The following is a 16,013-nucleotide window of genomic DNA, read 5'->3' as shown; positions in this document are numbered from 1 at the left end:
CTGAAACTCTATTGGAAAGGGAAAACATATTTAGCTGAGATAATGATGAAAACAGCAGATTTAATTTAATTTAATTTAATTTAATTTAATTTAATTTAATTTAATTTTATTTTATTTTATTTAATTTTATTTAATTTTATTATTATTTTTGTTTATCTGAGTCCACACTTTACCATCCCCTTCAGCAGGAGGCAGTAAAGCGTCTATAACATGGCTCGCCAAGGGGTTGAACGGCGGTGAATGAACCGGAATAAACACAACGAAGAAGAAAGGTCAACGGTCAGAGGTGAAAGTTGACTTCAGCAAAAACATGGTAGAACACGGGGATATCCGCGTGGTTCACCGAGGTGGCAGTAAAATAAACTTCAGGGGGCCTGTCATAAGCAATGATTCAAGGTTAGTGTGTGTTTTCAACCCCATAATATTTGACTTTACGTGGAAGAGATTCGAGCAGTTTCTTGTGTTTTTATGAGCCTGATAGCTAACGCTGGTGCTAGCAGTTAGCGTTAGCAAGCTGCTTGCTAACAGTTAATATTTCTGCTGCTGTTTACAATTATCACCAGCTTGTCCCACCTTTGCAACACCCTGTGTCGGCAATTTAATGTACACAACTTACCAACAAAATCATAACTGTCTTCAGTCCGTAAAGTATAAAGCTCTTGTGTAATAGATGTGGTTTACGTTACTGCAGTTTCCTCCTGTGTGCCTCGGGAGAGTGTGTGAAGGTGTTCAGCACCTCCACAGAGGAGTGTATCCATGACCTGCGGGGACACACGGACCTGGTGACTGGTGTGGTGCTCAAACCCTCTAACCACCTGCAGGTAAACCCATCTCACCACACAATTTATTAACAGCTCTACCTTACCCTATTAGAAGTACTGCTAACTCGCCTTGAAGAGGACTTCTTCTTACTAGTGTTTAAAGCTAGTATAAGTATAACCACAAAAGTACTAAACTGTAAGTCTACTCACAGCTATGAAATCAAACTGTATGTTATTGTAATGGAAAAGTGACGGTGTGGTCTCCTAAATCTTATCTTGTCAATATAAACACAACTCACCAACCAGCTCCTTTCCAGTGTAGTGATTGTTTTCTGAACAAGCACTATTTGTTTGGATTAAAATTTTTCCAATGGTTTCCTGATAGCATAAGTGTCCTAGTGTAACTTAACTTCATGTTAATTTATTTGTCTATGATTAATTCATCTTGACTTTAAAAGTTTAGCTTTGTCTGAGAAATAGCCCAAAACCCAAGGATATAAAATGTCCAATTGTATAACAAAGAGAATAGCAGCAAATTGTTCCAGAAAATTTGAAACCAGGAAGTGTATGGCCTCCTTCCTTAATCAATAACTATAATAAAATTAATTGCTAATTATTATGAATAAATTATCAAAATAGTGCACAGTTATTCTGTTAAACATTTTAGTACTTAATTGGCTAATCTTTAGCACCAATAAATTGTGTAGATCCATCTATGGTGAAAGGCGAACTCAACAGCACATGTACTTAAGATTTGGTGTGATTTGATGAGGTTATGGAAATGTCTGCTATTAATGTCATTCACCTTGGCAGCATGCCTGTAGTTGTAACGTTTATTTCCTTATTCACTTATTTTGTTTATATATATATTTTTTGCCTACTGTTGTCATGTTGTTTTCCATTTTGACACAGTGCTTTTTTTCATAATCACTAGGATCTCCACCACACCACAACATTTTTGAAATTCTTGTTTTCCTGTATTTTTTTTGTCATGGCAACGCATCTGTATCTAGTTAGACTCAACCAGGGCCAGGTTTTCCTTTTTTCATTAAGCAATACTGGGGTTTGGGGTAAACTATTGCTGTATTCAAATATTAAATTTGAATAAAGCTCGCAAAATATTTGAAATGCATTTCTTTCAGTGTAACCCCTGAGGCAGTGTGTGTGAAACTATGCTCTAAAACATCCACACATTACATTTCTACTCCTGTGCTGATGTGTTCCTGTTTTATTGCAGGTCTACTCTTGCTCAGCAGATGGCACTGTCAGACTCTGGGACTTCACAGATGGCATCCTTATTAAGGTACAGCTTTATTCATGCATTGTTTTTTCTCCAGTTTTGTGGCTCATCCCTATCCAGCACTGACACGCACATCCTGCACACTTTGTTTTCTAAATGAATCTGAATCACAGTTTACCTCTATATTTACATCTTAGCGTAACGTGCAGTGACATAGTAGTGAAGGACTGGTGGTTAGCGATCATTTTGAGAAAGGGTCAGTGTGTCTTTTTCTCTGAACACCACGTGTGACAGCTGTGTGATCTCTTCCAGACTTATGTTATTGGATACCCAATTTACTCCATCTACGCATCTGCAAACCATGAAGGAGTCATCTTTATCGTTACCCCCACACTGAGTGACAAAAGATCTGGTAGGTTTGACATCTGTTTTATCTGTGATGGTTTTTTGAGTTTGATACCTACATCGTCTCAACATCTCTGACACCCTATGTGCTTTGCCAGAAGAAAAAGCCAATGGATCATTTTAATGTTTCTCACTTCAGTTTAAACCCAAAACCATAAGCAATTACTGAGCAATCATTGAGCTACAAGACCAAATGATGTAATAAATGATAATGCTGAAACTGCAGAACTAGGCTGGCTGTTTTTAGAAAACTTAAAAAACACCACTTCCTGTTATTCACACAAAAAACAGTGATTTTGTTTTTTTTAATGACAGGAATGTTTGTAGAAAAAATGAGACCATCCTGGTAAAAACTGAATCTGCATGCTTGACTATATACTACATTATATTATTTTTACCTGTAGGAGGCGCCAGATACGTAAAATGGCAAATTGTTCTCATGGGTTTTTTAACATCTGCAAAGTAGGAACTGGGTAAGAGGTCAGTGGGTAAGAATGTGTAACAGGCTGGTGTGTGTGTGTGTGTGTGTGTGTGTGTGTGTGTGTGTGTGTGTGTGTGTGTGTGTGTGTGTGTGTCACACAGAGTTGTTCCAGCTGGTTGCGGTACATCTGCCGCAGAGTGGAGATCAGCTGGTGGAGGCCCGAGAGCTCTCTGCTGTGCTAAGTGACATCAGCTCCAACCCAGCAGCCATTGCCTTTGGCAGAGGGGTATGCACACACAACTGCTGTCACTATTAAACCATCTTAAACTGTTACTTTCCCAAAACTGATATCTCCTGTTTGGCTAGTTTGCTGACAGGTATTGGTTTGAACGCTTGTTGACTTTATCAGACTTTCCTCTGCTGTGCCAGATTACAATTATCCAGTATTTTTATACCATGAGAATTATCTATAGAATCAGTTCAAGTTGTATCTGTCCTCAAAAACCCCAGTACAGCCCAATGGGTGCATTGAATTGAATAACTGTAAAATTAACTTTGGATACTTGTTCTTTAACCCGTAAAAATAAATATATAGCGACACCTATATGTTTATTTAATCAACTTCAAATTGGCACCAGCAATTCTTCAAGAAGAGGTTTCATATGCAGATCCTAGATCAGCCACGATCCAGCTTGTATGTGATAATAACCAAATGTTATCATCTTCACAGGGGGAATTTATTGCTTCAGCTAAAGGTCTGCAGCTCGAGGTCTATTTCTTCAAGAAGCAGAAGTCATACAGGTGAGCCAGTGCATCAGTTACCAAGTGTGGAGATGGTTCATTAGACACAAAATGTTGTGGAGACCAAAGATGGAGTTACCATATGTGACAAAGGTTGTGAATCATAAAACCAGTGATGTTCACAAACCGACATTTGTCAACAAAGCCCTGAGGATGTTTAATAAAACCGCATATCTCTTGTTGTGTGGGTTGCTAGGTTTCCCCTCAAAGAAGACAACAAGAAAGGAGGGAAGAACACGTACACCTGTGTTGCCTGCCACCCACAAGATGACTGCATCGCCACTGGGCATGAAGATGGCAAGATTCGTTTGTGGTGAGTGTAGTGACAACATGGCCTTGAAGCATATACACTCCCACCCAGTGTGTTGATAGTTTTGAACAATCATTTAGACTAAACATCTGCTGCGCATTTATTTTTTTTAACTTGACTATTTTGCTGATATGTTATATTTATAGCAGTAAATTCCCTTTTTTTTCTCCTTTGTAAAGCAACTTTTTAGTTCTTTGGTTGGTGCAGTGTGTGTATACGAAGTGTATGTACAGAGTTCTTCAGATGAAGGTGAAACTCTTATTAGTGTAACATGACTGTTTATCCTTTCAGGAGAAACTTCAACCACAAGAAGGAGTACACATACTCCACTCTGCACTGGCATCACAGTGCTGTCAGCTCACTGCGCTTCACTCCAGAAGGTACACGCGTCATTTGTTGACTGACCATTTGTTCCTTTTCTTTCCTAATATGTTATGCAGGAAAGTGGAATCAAGTCAGCATTTCCCATAGTATGCTTAATATTAGCTACCAGTTCTTCAGAAGCTCATATTTATTTATTTTTGAAGAGAGAGGCATCGGTGCCCTATTCCTGCCTCTGTATGGATTTCTGGTTTGTTTAACAGGCACCAACCTGCTGAGTGGAGGTGTGGAGTCTGTGCTCGTCCAGTGGAGATACAACCAGGAGAGCCAGAAGGACTTCTTGCCCCGCCTGGGTGCTGCCATCACACACATCACCGTCTCACCTGATGGAGCACTGTTCTGTACCTCACACAGTGACAACAGTAAGGAGCTTTTCCCTGTACTGTGCACTCAGATGAAACACAGACACACAGAGTGATTTTGGTAACAGTGGAAATAGTTGCGTGTATATTATTAGCATTTTAAGCAGTTTATTTTGTACCTAAGAGCTCACATCTGTGTCACTGACTGAGCAGAGAAAGGTGACACAAATGGAAGCAATGACTGCAGCTGTGAAATGTTTATATAGGCTTCATGCAGTTTTATTATTAATGGAAAGCTGACTTCAGTCTCCTCCTTGTTCTAGAGATCACTATCATCCAGAGTTGTGTTAAAGTATCAGCTGTCATTCAAGGCCTGGTCAAAGGTGAGTACAGACTGTAGGTGGCAAGAGCACGTACACTGATAAACATGCTGTATAGGGCTCATACACAAACGTTTGACCATTATCGAAGAAGCTTTTAATTCATCACTATTCTCATCTTAAACAATAAACCAGTCACACAAGTTGCTGACACTGTAATAGTGCAGGGTGTTGAAAATTAACAAATACCTCAGTTGCAAATGACTAAATTTGTTTCTAGACAACACATCAGAGAAATTAACATGAGAAATAAAAGAACTCCAACAAAGCCCTGGCGAAGGATCACCATGAAAGCCCAAATTAACAAGAGTATTAACAAGAGTGTTAAATGGAAGTCAAAGGTCTTATCACTGTTAGGATTATTGTATAGTCAGAGTGAAATGAAAATTACTTTTTTTTACCTTGTCACCAAGTCTTTTATGTCAAGCCTTTTATTAAAGGAACTATTTGTAAGTTTTGCTAATCTATACATAGCTAACATTAGCATTAACAGCTGTGAATTTACCAGTCTAGAAGAAACGTGAGTTCAGCATCAAACTTTATTCTTTTACTCACCAGCAGCTGTCTCCAGACGTGGAAAGAACACCAATGTTAACTTTTTTCTCTATCACTTCTTTTCTTCTACTCAAGTTAGCATGCTAACCAACTAGCTCCGGCCCAGTCGGACCGTCTTGTTCATCTTTTCTTGGTATCGTAAAGTGATGACACTTTACGATACCAAGTCACTGTAGCGTCCAATCTGCCCTGAAGATGGTATTGCTGCTCAGAGGACATGTTATAACCTCTCGTCTTGTAAACTGAAACTCTTGGCAAGCAGCAATCACCAGCACCTGCAGCAAGAAACCACCGTCAGCGGCAGAGAAAACCTTTAACAAGAAACGCCTTGTATTGTATTACATTGGCTTAGTGGGAAACAAAAGTCTTTCGCATCAAATCTTTCTTTCCTCATGTGACATATCAGAAAGAGAAAATAAAATGTTTGAACCTGCCAGGTTAAAGGAAGCAGCTGATTTTCACCTCTCTCTGTTCCGGTGCAGGAGAAAGTGTCAGGACCGACTTGATGGTGGACCCACGCAGCAAAGCCATGGTGTTGAACGGCAGACCAGGCCACCTGCAGTTTTACTCCCTGCAGAGAGACAAACTGCTGTACAATGTAAGCACTCTGCTGTATACACTGAGCTTATAATATCACACACACACCAGACCATGTGAGTTTGTGGATTATTTTCAGAGGTTTTTATTGACGTAATGCTGTATTAGCTCCAGGAACTTTATAAATATGGATAGAAGTATTTCAAAACAACAGCAGAAATGTCTGTGGATGGAAATACAAATCCACTGTGATCCACAGACTCACTTAACATCTCTGCCAGCTACACCTTAGTTTGAATTGGCAGTAATAGCTAAATTCTGAGGTCATCTTCTGTGTTTTGTGCAGCTGGACATCGTGCAGCAGGAGTACATTCATGAGTCGGGCCTGCAGCAGTTTGAGGTGGTCAAGGCGGCCTTCGATACCTCTGGAAACTGGCTAGCAACAGTGGAAGAAAGAAAACAGAAAGATGCTGAGCTGGAGCTTAATTTAAAACTGTGGGCATTTGATGAACAAACACAGAGGTACAGATGTCTAAAGTTTATCTGATGTTTCTATTTGCTCATTAATCAGTATAATTCAGTAGTAGACTGGCCAAAACTGTTTCTGAGTTTGTAGTTCAGTCCAGTCCAGTAGTGTTTTTTCTTGGTGTAATAGCAAAGGTTAAATAATAGTTTCTTTTTTTCTTGATCCTCAACCACCACCCTGTGACATGCTCTCTGAATCACTTGCAGTTTTGTGCTGAACACGACCATCTCGGCCCCCCACGAGGCCCGGATTACAGCCATGTCCTTTTGCCATTCCGCTGACAGCCAGACCACCATGCTGGTCTCCTCCAGCAAGGACGGACACTTCAAAGCATGGCAGCTGGCCGCACCAGCCCACACAGAGGGTAAGTACCCAGGCTCTGTTTCTGACAGTCCATTCTACCAAAAGGCTGAGTTCGGCTGAGCTGTTGACCCGTGGTAATATTTACTCTGCTCTTTCAGCACAGTTACAGGCTTTGACTTTTCTGATTCTTGGTGTGCATCTCCAATTTACGGTTCAAAAATGATGTGTTCTTTACAAGTTAATGATCAATGAGGAGCATTCAGAGCTTTATGTGAGGATGTGGGATTTGAGTATTTAACCTGTAACTGTAAACCTGCAGTGCAGAACTTTTGTCTCCCCCTTCTGGCAGTCAGAGTAATTACACAAACACTGTGGACACGTGCCTCGCTCCAAGAAAATAATCCATTATTTAGGGTAGAGTAAATGTTATAGTTACATACCAATCCAAGAGCAGTGCGGTGACATCTGTCTGCTCTCAGTCTCTTCTTTCAGCGCTCTCCAATGAGGAAAGCCACAACAGTGGCAATCCATCATTTGTCCTTGCTGTCAGTCGCTTTCTTTTTTAGGCTGAAATCCTTCCTCTGGATGCCAAGTTTGTTTTGTTTTTTTTTTTCTGGAGCAACAAGCCTTTTTCTTTTTTTTTAATGTTTTTCGAAAGGTTTTCGAAAGTTTTACGAAAATGACGTTTTTCCACCATAGACTCCCAGCTGCTGTAGCTTACTCCATCTCTGTCGCTACTGGTGCTCCACATTGCTGGTTGCTTCTGGTTGGCCATCGCAGGAATGTCACCACAGACACCATATTTAAAACTGTGGTATACTGCAGAATACAGAGATTTACCTGCTTACTGATTGGGTCAGTCAGCATTGTGTGAACTTGTTTGAGAAGGTCTTGAATGTAACAGACTTTCATTCATATGTAAAAGTTCCAAATTCCAGCTTTAACCACAGAAGTCGATGTTATTTTTCCAGTATTAAAGTATAATATTGGGAAATGCACCATTTAAAATAACAGCAAAAAGGTCACCGCAAAAATACTCTCTCTATCAATCACTTTTCTTTGATCTAAATGAAAAACATCATATGGTCAATTTATAGGTCATATCAGAGCAAGGAATAGTAAGATGGCTGTATATTTTACCTCAACAGTTAGTTTACCCAATCAGTGTCATGCAGCGGATGCTTTTATCCAAAGTCCTTTGAAGAACCATGATTTTGCACATTTTAAGTCTCGGATATCAGTAGGAATCAAACCACACGGTTGGTGCCAGGCTCTACCCTTTAGTTTCTCGAAGCATCAATTGAGTTTAAGGCTTTCGCCAAATTAGGAGGCATTTCTAACTAATCTAACGCTCTCTGTGTCTGTCTCCCCCTCTCCTTCCTCTTGAACGGGCCCTTAGATGAAGGTCCTTCCTGGTCGTGTGATTTTGTGGGAGCCTATCACGCCCTGGTGCCCGAGTGCTGCAGTTTCTCTGCTGACGGTTCTTTGTTGGCAGTCAGCTTTCAGGAGGTGGTGACTGTGTGGAGCCTGTCCTCCTGGGAGCTCCTGACAACTCTGTCCCAGCCGCCAGGAGCGATCAGGTCAGAGCATATACATGCACACGAATACCCACAGGTTCAGCAGAGCTGGGTGTCAAACCTTGATACTTATAGCACTTATTTGGTTATGTTTGCAGTACTGTTGACTATTGAAAATGAGCATTGAATGATTGGTCAGCTTCTTTATATTGCCATCCTCCTGTACAGCTGTACAGATTAAAGAGTAATACCTTTTTACAGAAAGGTGAAAAGTTTTTTTTTTTTTTTTTAATGGAATGCAATGTCAAGTCAAAGCATTATTTTAGTATCTGTACTAAAATGCAGATATGCAGCTATCACTGAGCAAGGAACTAATGAGCAAGATGAGTACAAACTGTTATAACAGGTACAGAGTGGATAAAGGGACATCAAGGCCTCACATTCAGCTAAAAAAAACAATGGGATAACATCTGACCCGACAAAACACATAAACTTAACATGTTAAAGTTACAACACAGACACACACACACACACACACACACAGATTCACTGAACAGTCGGCTGTTGTAGAGTTTGGCTGTTTGCAGTCGAGGCCCCTCAGTGGTGGATGTCTTTGAGCAGTTAAATGACCTCTTTAACACACTGGCTGAGGTCCAGGGCGTTGTTTATCACAGCAGAAAAGAAATGTTACAGCCTGAGCTAAAGAAGTGCTGCCTGTCAGCCCACTGAACATGGGGTAAGGCTGCAAGTTTCGCAACATTGCTGGAGTCTCACAAATGTTGGCAGGTCAGTGAGGACACACAACTGCTGTTGCTAGTTTCTGTACCACTTTTCTGAAATAAACCCAAAACAATGATTCAGCCTTTATTATCTTTGTAAGAAAAACAAAAGAGAGATGACTTGCAGTTTATCTTAAAATGAAGGACCTGGCAGAGATGAGCATGAGGAAAGGAGACTTAGAAAAGGTCTCACTCTGAAAACTCTATCACACTCAGAAAACCTCTTCATATGAGGAAGACGTTTCCTGTGTAATTTGGGAGCTGGAAGGGAATTTGTGAGTAATAAGACTTCAAAGTTGAACGTGGGGGAAAGTGGAAGATGTTAATGGTCAGCTGTTTTGACAGCTGCCCAGTGCCCCTTACATAACTACCACCTATGGATGTGTAGAGCTGGGTCAATTGCTTCACCTCCAACCTCACCAACCCTCCTCTCTTTACACGTAACTTCAGGGATTAATAATGTCTTGGCTCACTGATAAAACAGATACAATTGACCTGACAGGAGTAATTTTTATCAAGAAAAGTAATTAATACATTTTTTCCTGGGAATGTCACGGACGTGCTTTAAATGATATGTAGAAGGCAGCATTGTGCAGTCTGAAAGGCAGGCAGTTATTGATTCTTGGTGGTTGTTCAGACCCTGCTTACATGTTCCCATTTGAACCCCCCAAAGCAGAAAACTCTTCAAAAGCTAATCCTGTGAAATATGTGTGGTGTGTGGAGCTCAGTGGCTGAAGGATCGGGGGGGTGGGGGGTGCACTTGGGATTCTTTACAGTCACAGGAAAACTAAAGGGACCTTTTTTTTTTTCCTCCATCAGGGATCTTTGCTTTGGGCAACTAAGCTGCTCCAAGTATCTGCTGGGAACCACTGCGAACAACCTGCTCTGCTGCTGGAACCTCCTCACCTGCTCCTGTAAGGCCACCTCTGTGCATGTCATAAACAAATCTGCATTAATCAAAGTTTTTATTTTAATTTGTCCATGCAATTAACCATACTTTTTCTTTTCCTGTTTTGCTTTGTCTCCTGTCCTCTCTGGCAGTGGAGTGGAGCACCTCCATGGACATCAGCCTGTTGCTGGCCGACCCCCTCTCTGAGAACATGGCTGCCTTCTGTTGTCAGGCTGGATGCACCGACTGTAAGCTGCCCAAATCTGCATTTCCAAGTTGGGATCACATGTCAAACCACACAGAAAATAGTTTTTGAAAATCAAATTTAAAGCCCCAGAAACCATCTCTGAACAGGATAATTATACTTGAATATTGTAGCACAATGTCACAGGCAGTCCAAAGAGAGGAAATCCAGTTTCCCTTCACTTTGTATATTGTTTTTGTTGCTATGTATTCTTAATGGCATACAGACTATAAATGGAGTGCTTTACTCCACAAGAATGAACTAAACGGTCTAAAGCAAGTGTTCACAAAATCAAAAAAGTTCTCTTAAAAGTTTTAAGATATATAAAAGTTAATATATAACAGGTTGGTCATTGGTTTAATGACCAAATAACAATAATGTTAGTTCTGGCATCTGTTGTCACTGTGCCAGGCCGTTGACTCTTTTTACAGCCGTCAGCTGAGATCAATGTGTCCTTTGTAATGTTTTTTTCTCCTTCTGTGTTTCAGTGTTTGTCTTTAAGCCCAATGAGCCTCGGCCACTGTTTTCCCATAAGGCAGTGTGTTCAGGGAAGGTGACTCGTGCTGTCTTCTCCCCGAGGGAGGAGATACTGGAGAGCTGTGAGGAGACCAGCCAGTGGCTCAACCACTCACAGCTCTACTTCCTCACTCAGTACATGGTAAACACCACCAACGCAAAACAGATTTTTTATTAAACTTGACAATTAAGGCGAGATTTAAACAAGAGATTTGCTCCCAAAAATACTAAACAATATGTGGACACACCTTTCTGCATTTTGTCCACACAACCTTGTCCAGATGATAAAGTATATTCATTTGACACTTGAAACCCAGCTGATCAGATTTGATCTTTTCTTCACTGTGCCTTGGCATCTTTAGATTTACAGTAACTGGTTCAAAGGGGTGTTGCACTTAGCGTGATATCATTTTGTTCTTTTGTCTTCAGGTGCTTAAGACTGCAGCCCTGAAACTTCATTAAAACAAAGATGTGAACAAAATTTATCTTGAGCAGGAAATGGATGAATTCATCCGAACCAAATGAGGGCAAAATAAACCTCAAGTCTGTTTCATGTCTGCTCTCAGCCATCCTTATGTGATCTGAATGTCATGGTTATTATCATGAAATACTAGTTACAATGTGACGTTGGGAAAATGTAACATTAACACAAAAAGAACTTTGTTCTGTTGCACATTCAAAGTGTGTTATTACTGTGCTCATGCTGTTGACTGATGTGAACTTTCCTGCAGGATCTCATGACATTCACCACCAAGGCAGAAGAGGACAAACTGATGGCCTCCAGCAAACAGGTACAGTCACCTGCGCACCAATCACAGCTCAGCGTCAGAGGGTTGTAGGCACTTTTGGCCTTGGGCTCAAAAACTCAAGGTGTTGCATAGTGAGGATGTAGAAAGAAAAAAGAAAAAAAAAGAAAGAAAACTGTGAGCTGGACTGACCCCTTTATTCAGATGTTGCTAAAAAACATCAGTGCTGAAGATTTACCTCCGTCCCACCCCTCAAAACTATTGACCTGGGTTCATTTTTGTTAATGTGAGACATTTCCTGCTTTCCCTGACATTGTTATGATTATTTCCCCCCCCTTAAAGCTTGTGATTGATGACAGCGTCGCCATGACACCCTTCTACTTGTTGCTGGGGAAACACCGGCAGCAGCAGCAACAGGAAAATCAAGACGCACTGAGCTCCCTGTCTGCTGAGAGAACACCTCTGCCACAGGGATCTGTTGCTATTAAGGAGGTCAGTAGTTCAGCCCTGCGTGTTTTCATACAGCTCCGTATCACAAATGTCCCTCAGGGGGACACGATCTGTGCAGCATACGGGACCCTCTGTCCTTTGACCGCTTCAGGTTCACTTTGGGTTGAATATAAGCTGGTTCATCTATTAAGAGGTTCAGACTTTTTATGAAAATGTAAATATAAGGACATCTGTTGTTGTTTTTTTTTTTTAATATTAAACCTTTGCCTCTTTGACAGCTCCTGCAGACCCCAGCCCACGTCCTTCCCTCCACCTCTTTCCTCTGCTCCATGTTTGTACAGTCTCTGCTCATCTCCGTCACAGACTCCAGGTCAGTAGTCCACTGAGGCCGTCAAGCTCCAGAAATTCCACAAATTCTGAATCTGTGTCCAATTATTTGTTAATGAGTCAGACAGTAAAAGCAAATCAAGCCCTAACACAGGGTGGATAATAACCATTTACAGTCACAGTGGTTCATTCTAACTTGTTTAATGTGGTTTGCCTGTTTCAGGGTAAATATGTGATGTTGTAATATATTTGATGCCTCACTAACTTCATGGCTGTGGGTCAGATAATGTCAGCGTGAGTTGACAAAGCACTGCTAGAATTGAGGCTCCTCGTGATTCAGCAACTTGAGATCCTGGCTGACATGGTGCACATGGGAAAATGTTCTTGTTTATCTCCAAAAATATGCAGAGTCACGTTAACCTTTTTTTTTTTTCCATGTGTGCTCTCATGGCCTCAGGGAGGAAACCAAACATGCAGAGGAAGCAATGGAGAGCGAGAATGAGGAAGAGGATTCAGAGGGGGAAATGGAATCCAGTACCTCAAGATTTGAGGAGGTGTCACTGGCAACAGAGACTGCAACCCCCCCTCTGACAAAAGCCCAGGTTAAGGAACTGAGGAGGGTGAAGAAACTTGACCACAGCTGGCTCGCAGGCGTCCTGGACTCTTGAACATGACATGTACAAAAACAGACATTCACACAGATACAGACCTATCGAGCGTTTTTACCACATCAACAGATTTTTTATGTTTTTTTTTTCACCAGTAAACCAGAATGGATATTGCAAATGCAAAACAAATATTTGATTGTGCAAGTATCTAACCCTTTGGCAGCAGTTACAGCCTTAAAATGTAGTTTTACACATTTTATCAATAAAAAATTCTCCCTGTTTTTCTCTGTAAAAGAGCTGAGGCTCTGTTGCACAAGGATTGTGTGTGAACTGCAGTTTTCTTGCCTGGAGCTCTAGACTGTATTGAGGACTGGACTCTGACTCGACCGCTCCTGAGCATTAACATTGTTTTTTTAAGCCAGTCCTGTGAAGCTTTGGCTGAATGTTTGTGGTTGGGGTCTTGTTGGAGAATAAGTTTCCTAAGTCACAGTTCTCCTGCAGACCGCGGCAGGTTTTCCTCCAGGTTTCCTCTGTATTTTGCTGCAGTTCTGAGGGCAACACGCGAGCCGGGATTTTCCGCCTTAGATCATCTGTCTGTTCTCTTCCTTTCACATGTTTCACCAATCAAAACAAACACCATGCTTCTGATTGATGCACAAACATGTAAGGGTTCTGTATGTTTCTTTATCTAAAATTATTTATCTGCCAAAGACTACAGAACCATCTTGTCATTTCAGTCTTCCAGCCGCCTGCTGCCAAACCCTAGCTGATTCATTTTAATGATTGATCTTTCTGTGCTCCAAGATATTTGTTTTCATCAGTAGTTACCAATGTTTTTTTTTACATAATTGTTCATGTTTAGGCTTGGTCTCTTTTTAATCAAAGCACCTCTGGATCTTCTAGATTAGTTTATTTGACCTTAAATCACCTGCTATGCTGTAATTATACAACATTTCACTTATAATAATAATAATACACAATCTACAGCTGGATCCATCAGTGATGGTTTGGTATGTCACAGAAAAGATATTAATTATAATGCCATCGTTTATTTTGAACAATAATCAATTTAGACATTTTGTAATATTGTTTGTTTTCTGTTTATCTTTGTCAGAAACTTTTCATTACTTCTTGTGAACCAAAGTTAAAACATAAAAAAGGACATGGTGACAACTTTCTATAGGCACTGTATGCAGGCACGTTGATGTGCGGTTACACATTTTCTACATTTTGAAATTCAATAAAAAGATGTAAACTTTTATTAAAGCTGCCGGCCTCAATGGTATTCCTTTATCCTTCACCTTCATACACAACATCAGTGTCTTCCAGAGTCCAAACTCAGCCTTTTTTTCCATTGTCATGCTCTGTGATGTAATTGAGAAAACTGGTGGGGGTTATATACGCAGATGACGTTTCTGATGTTGTATAAGATGGTGAACTATGACACACATCTAACCAGCCTGTTGCTTTCAGATCAGGATTAAGATAGGAGGCAAAATTAATGTTAACAAATAATCAATCAATACATAACATTGTGTCTGGAAATTCTGCCCATGATATTTGATATTACAGGTACTCGTTGCTTTCTTGGAAAGCTTGAACAGCGAACTCTTCTTATGTCACCAGGACCTTGAAATAACACATTATTGGTGCTGTAAAGTCAGGCTTGACACAGCAGGCTCTTGAGTAACAAATCCTGAAGTCCTGAGTAAGCTGTCTCAGAAGGAGAAGGTAACATTTGCTTCCCATAGTCCAAGTGCATGTTCATGTCAGCATTTTTCAGTTCCTTTCTCTGTCAGGTGCCTGAGGCCTCCCACCAAGGACAGATCCGTCGTGTCTTCATGATCTCTGCATTCGTCACACATCAAGGCCCAACGGACCCTTCGGTGGTCAAACTGGGTCACACTATATATATATATATATATATATATATATATATATATATATATATATATATAAACTTATCAAGTCCTAAACTATTTATCTGTCACTTTTATGGACTTGATATGACCTGGGGTTGTAAAGCAAACGTTACACTTTTCAAGCAATAAACCTTGTCTAAATATTCACGATAAACTTCGAAATGAAAAACGATGAACCTTGAAATGAAATAAATAGGGGGAACTAGGGGACACTTATTCATCACTTAAACCCCTTTTTAACCATGCAACATTTTTACCTTTTTTAAACTTTCCCTTTATATTTACCCTCTTTTTGCCATTTAAACATAGCCAGTTCAACAAAGAGTAAGTTTGAAAATCAACAAAAAGAAGGAAGTAAAAACAAACAGTTTAGGATGAGAAGATTGATACCACTCTGAAGTCCCACACATAAAGCTCACTAATTATCACGTTAAATAATTTGTTTAGTATGTAAAAACAACAGTGGTTTTATGGTGGGTAATGTGTCAGACTATTTCTTGGCTGTTTGCCCTGCTGGAGACAGTGAAGGCGCCCAGTCAACAGATAATCTGTCACATAACTCCACCATAAAACCACAACTTTACATTTTCATTCTTTTTATCAGGTTAAGAAATAAGAAACAATGTGTTAATTAGTGAGCTTTAGTTGCTGGTATGCAAATTTATTTTCCACTTGTTTCCATTTGCGATGCAAAGCTAAAATAAACTAAGCTAAGCTAAACTAAGCTAAGCTAACTAGCTATTGGCTGTGGCTCTATATTTAAAAGAAAGAACTGAGTGTGGTATCAATCTTCTCATCTAATACTCAGTAAGAAAGAAAATATACATATTTCCCAAAAGGTCAAACTATTGCTTTTATGTGCTGCATAAAGCTAAGTGGATTGGAGTGAACAAAAACAACCGTCTGTAATAAATGTGCCTCAAGGTAAAGCTATAGACATGCTATGCTTTAAATGACTGAAACTGAGCAATGGTTAAACCTCACACCTGACTTCCCCTATCAGCAGCTGTATCTGTTATATATTATTTCAAATTTTACGTTTGAAATTACAGTGAAAGTCTTATCCGACAAACTTTGACTTCAACAAAACATG

The 16,013-nt window shown here is 40.2% G+C and overlaps 1 protein-coding gene across 1 annotated transcript; it reads left to right on the top strand.

The window, feature by feature from the left end:
- The first annotated feature begins 272 nt into the window (after nt 1-272).
- On the top strand, nt 273-14,264 carry wdr75 (WD repeat domain 75). Its single transcript, XM_023423184.2, has 21 exons — nt 273-396; nt 692-821; nt 1,999-2,064; nt 2,314-2,413; nt 2,989-3,113; nt 3,558-3,628; nt 3,825-3,941; nt 4,230-4,318; nt 4,523-4,681; nt 4,945-5,004; nt 6,039-6,154; nt 6,440-6,615; nt 6,826-6,983; nt 8,322-8,502; nt 10,038-10,132; nt 10,260-10,355; nt 10,840-11,009; nt 11,599-11,658; nt 11,956-12,105; nt 12,342-12,433; nt 12,848-14,264. The coding sequence occupies exons 1-21, from the start codon at nt 311-313 to the stop codon at nt 13,056-13,058; spliced, it is 2,508 nt and encodes an 835-aa protein (XP_023278952.1). The 5' UTR covers nt 273-310; the 3' UTR covers nt 13,059-14,264.
- The last annotated feature ends 1,749 nt before the right edge of the window (nt 14,265-16,013 follow it).

This window comes from Seriola lalandi, unplaced genomic scaffold, assembly GCF_002814215.2.
Source record: "Seriola lalandi dorsalis isolate HSWRI2012SDOR001 ecotype SW California unplaced genomic scaffold, Sedor1 jcf7180002054689, whole genome shotgun sequence".
Taxonomy (NCBI): domain Eukaryota; kingdom Metazoa; phylum Chordata; class Actinopteri; order Carangiformes; family Carangidae; genus Seriola; species Seriola lalandi.
This window is presented reverse-complemented; position numbering and strand designations above follow the sequence as displayed.

Bases quoted from the DNA above. Each gene is read 5' to 3' on its own strand.
- wdr75 (XM_023423184.2), top strand. From the start codon at position 311: ATGGTAGAACACGGGGATATCCGCGTGGTTCACCGAGGTGGCAGTAAA. The intron at 3,942-4,229 runs GTGAGTGTAGTG...TTATCCTTTCAG, and splicing joins GATGGCAAGATTCGTTTGTG to GAGAAACTTCAACCACAAGA. The intron at 12,106-12,341 runs GTCAGTAGTTCA...CCTCTTTGACAG, and splicing joins GATCTGTTGCTATTAAGGAG to CTCCTGCAGACCCCAGCCCA.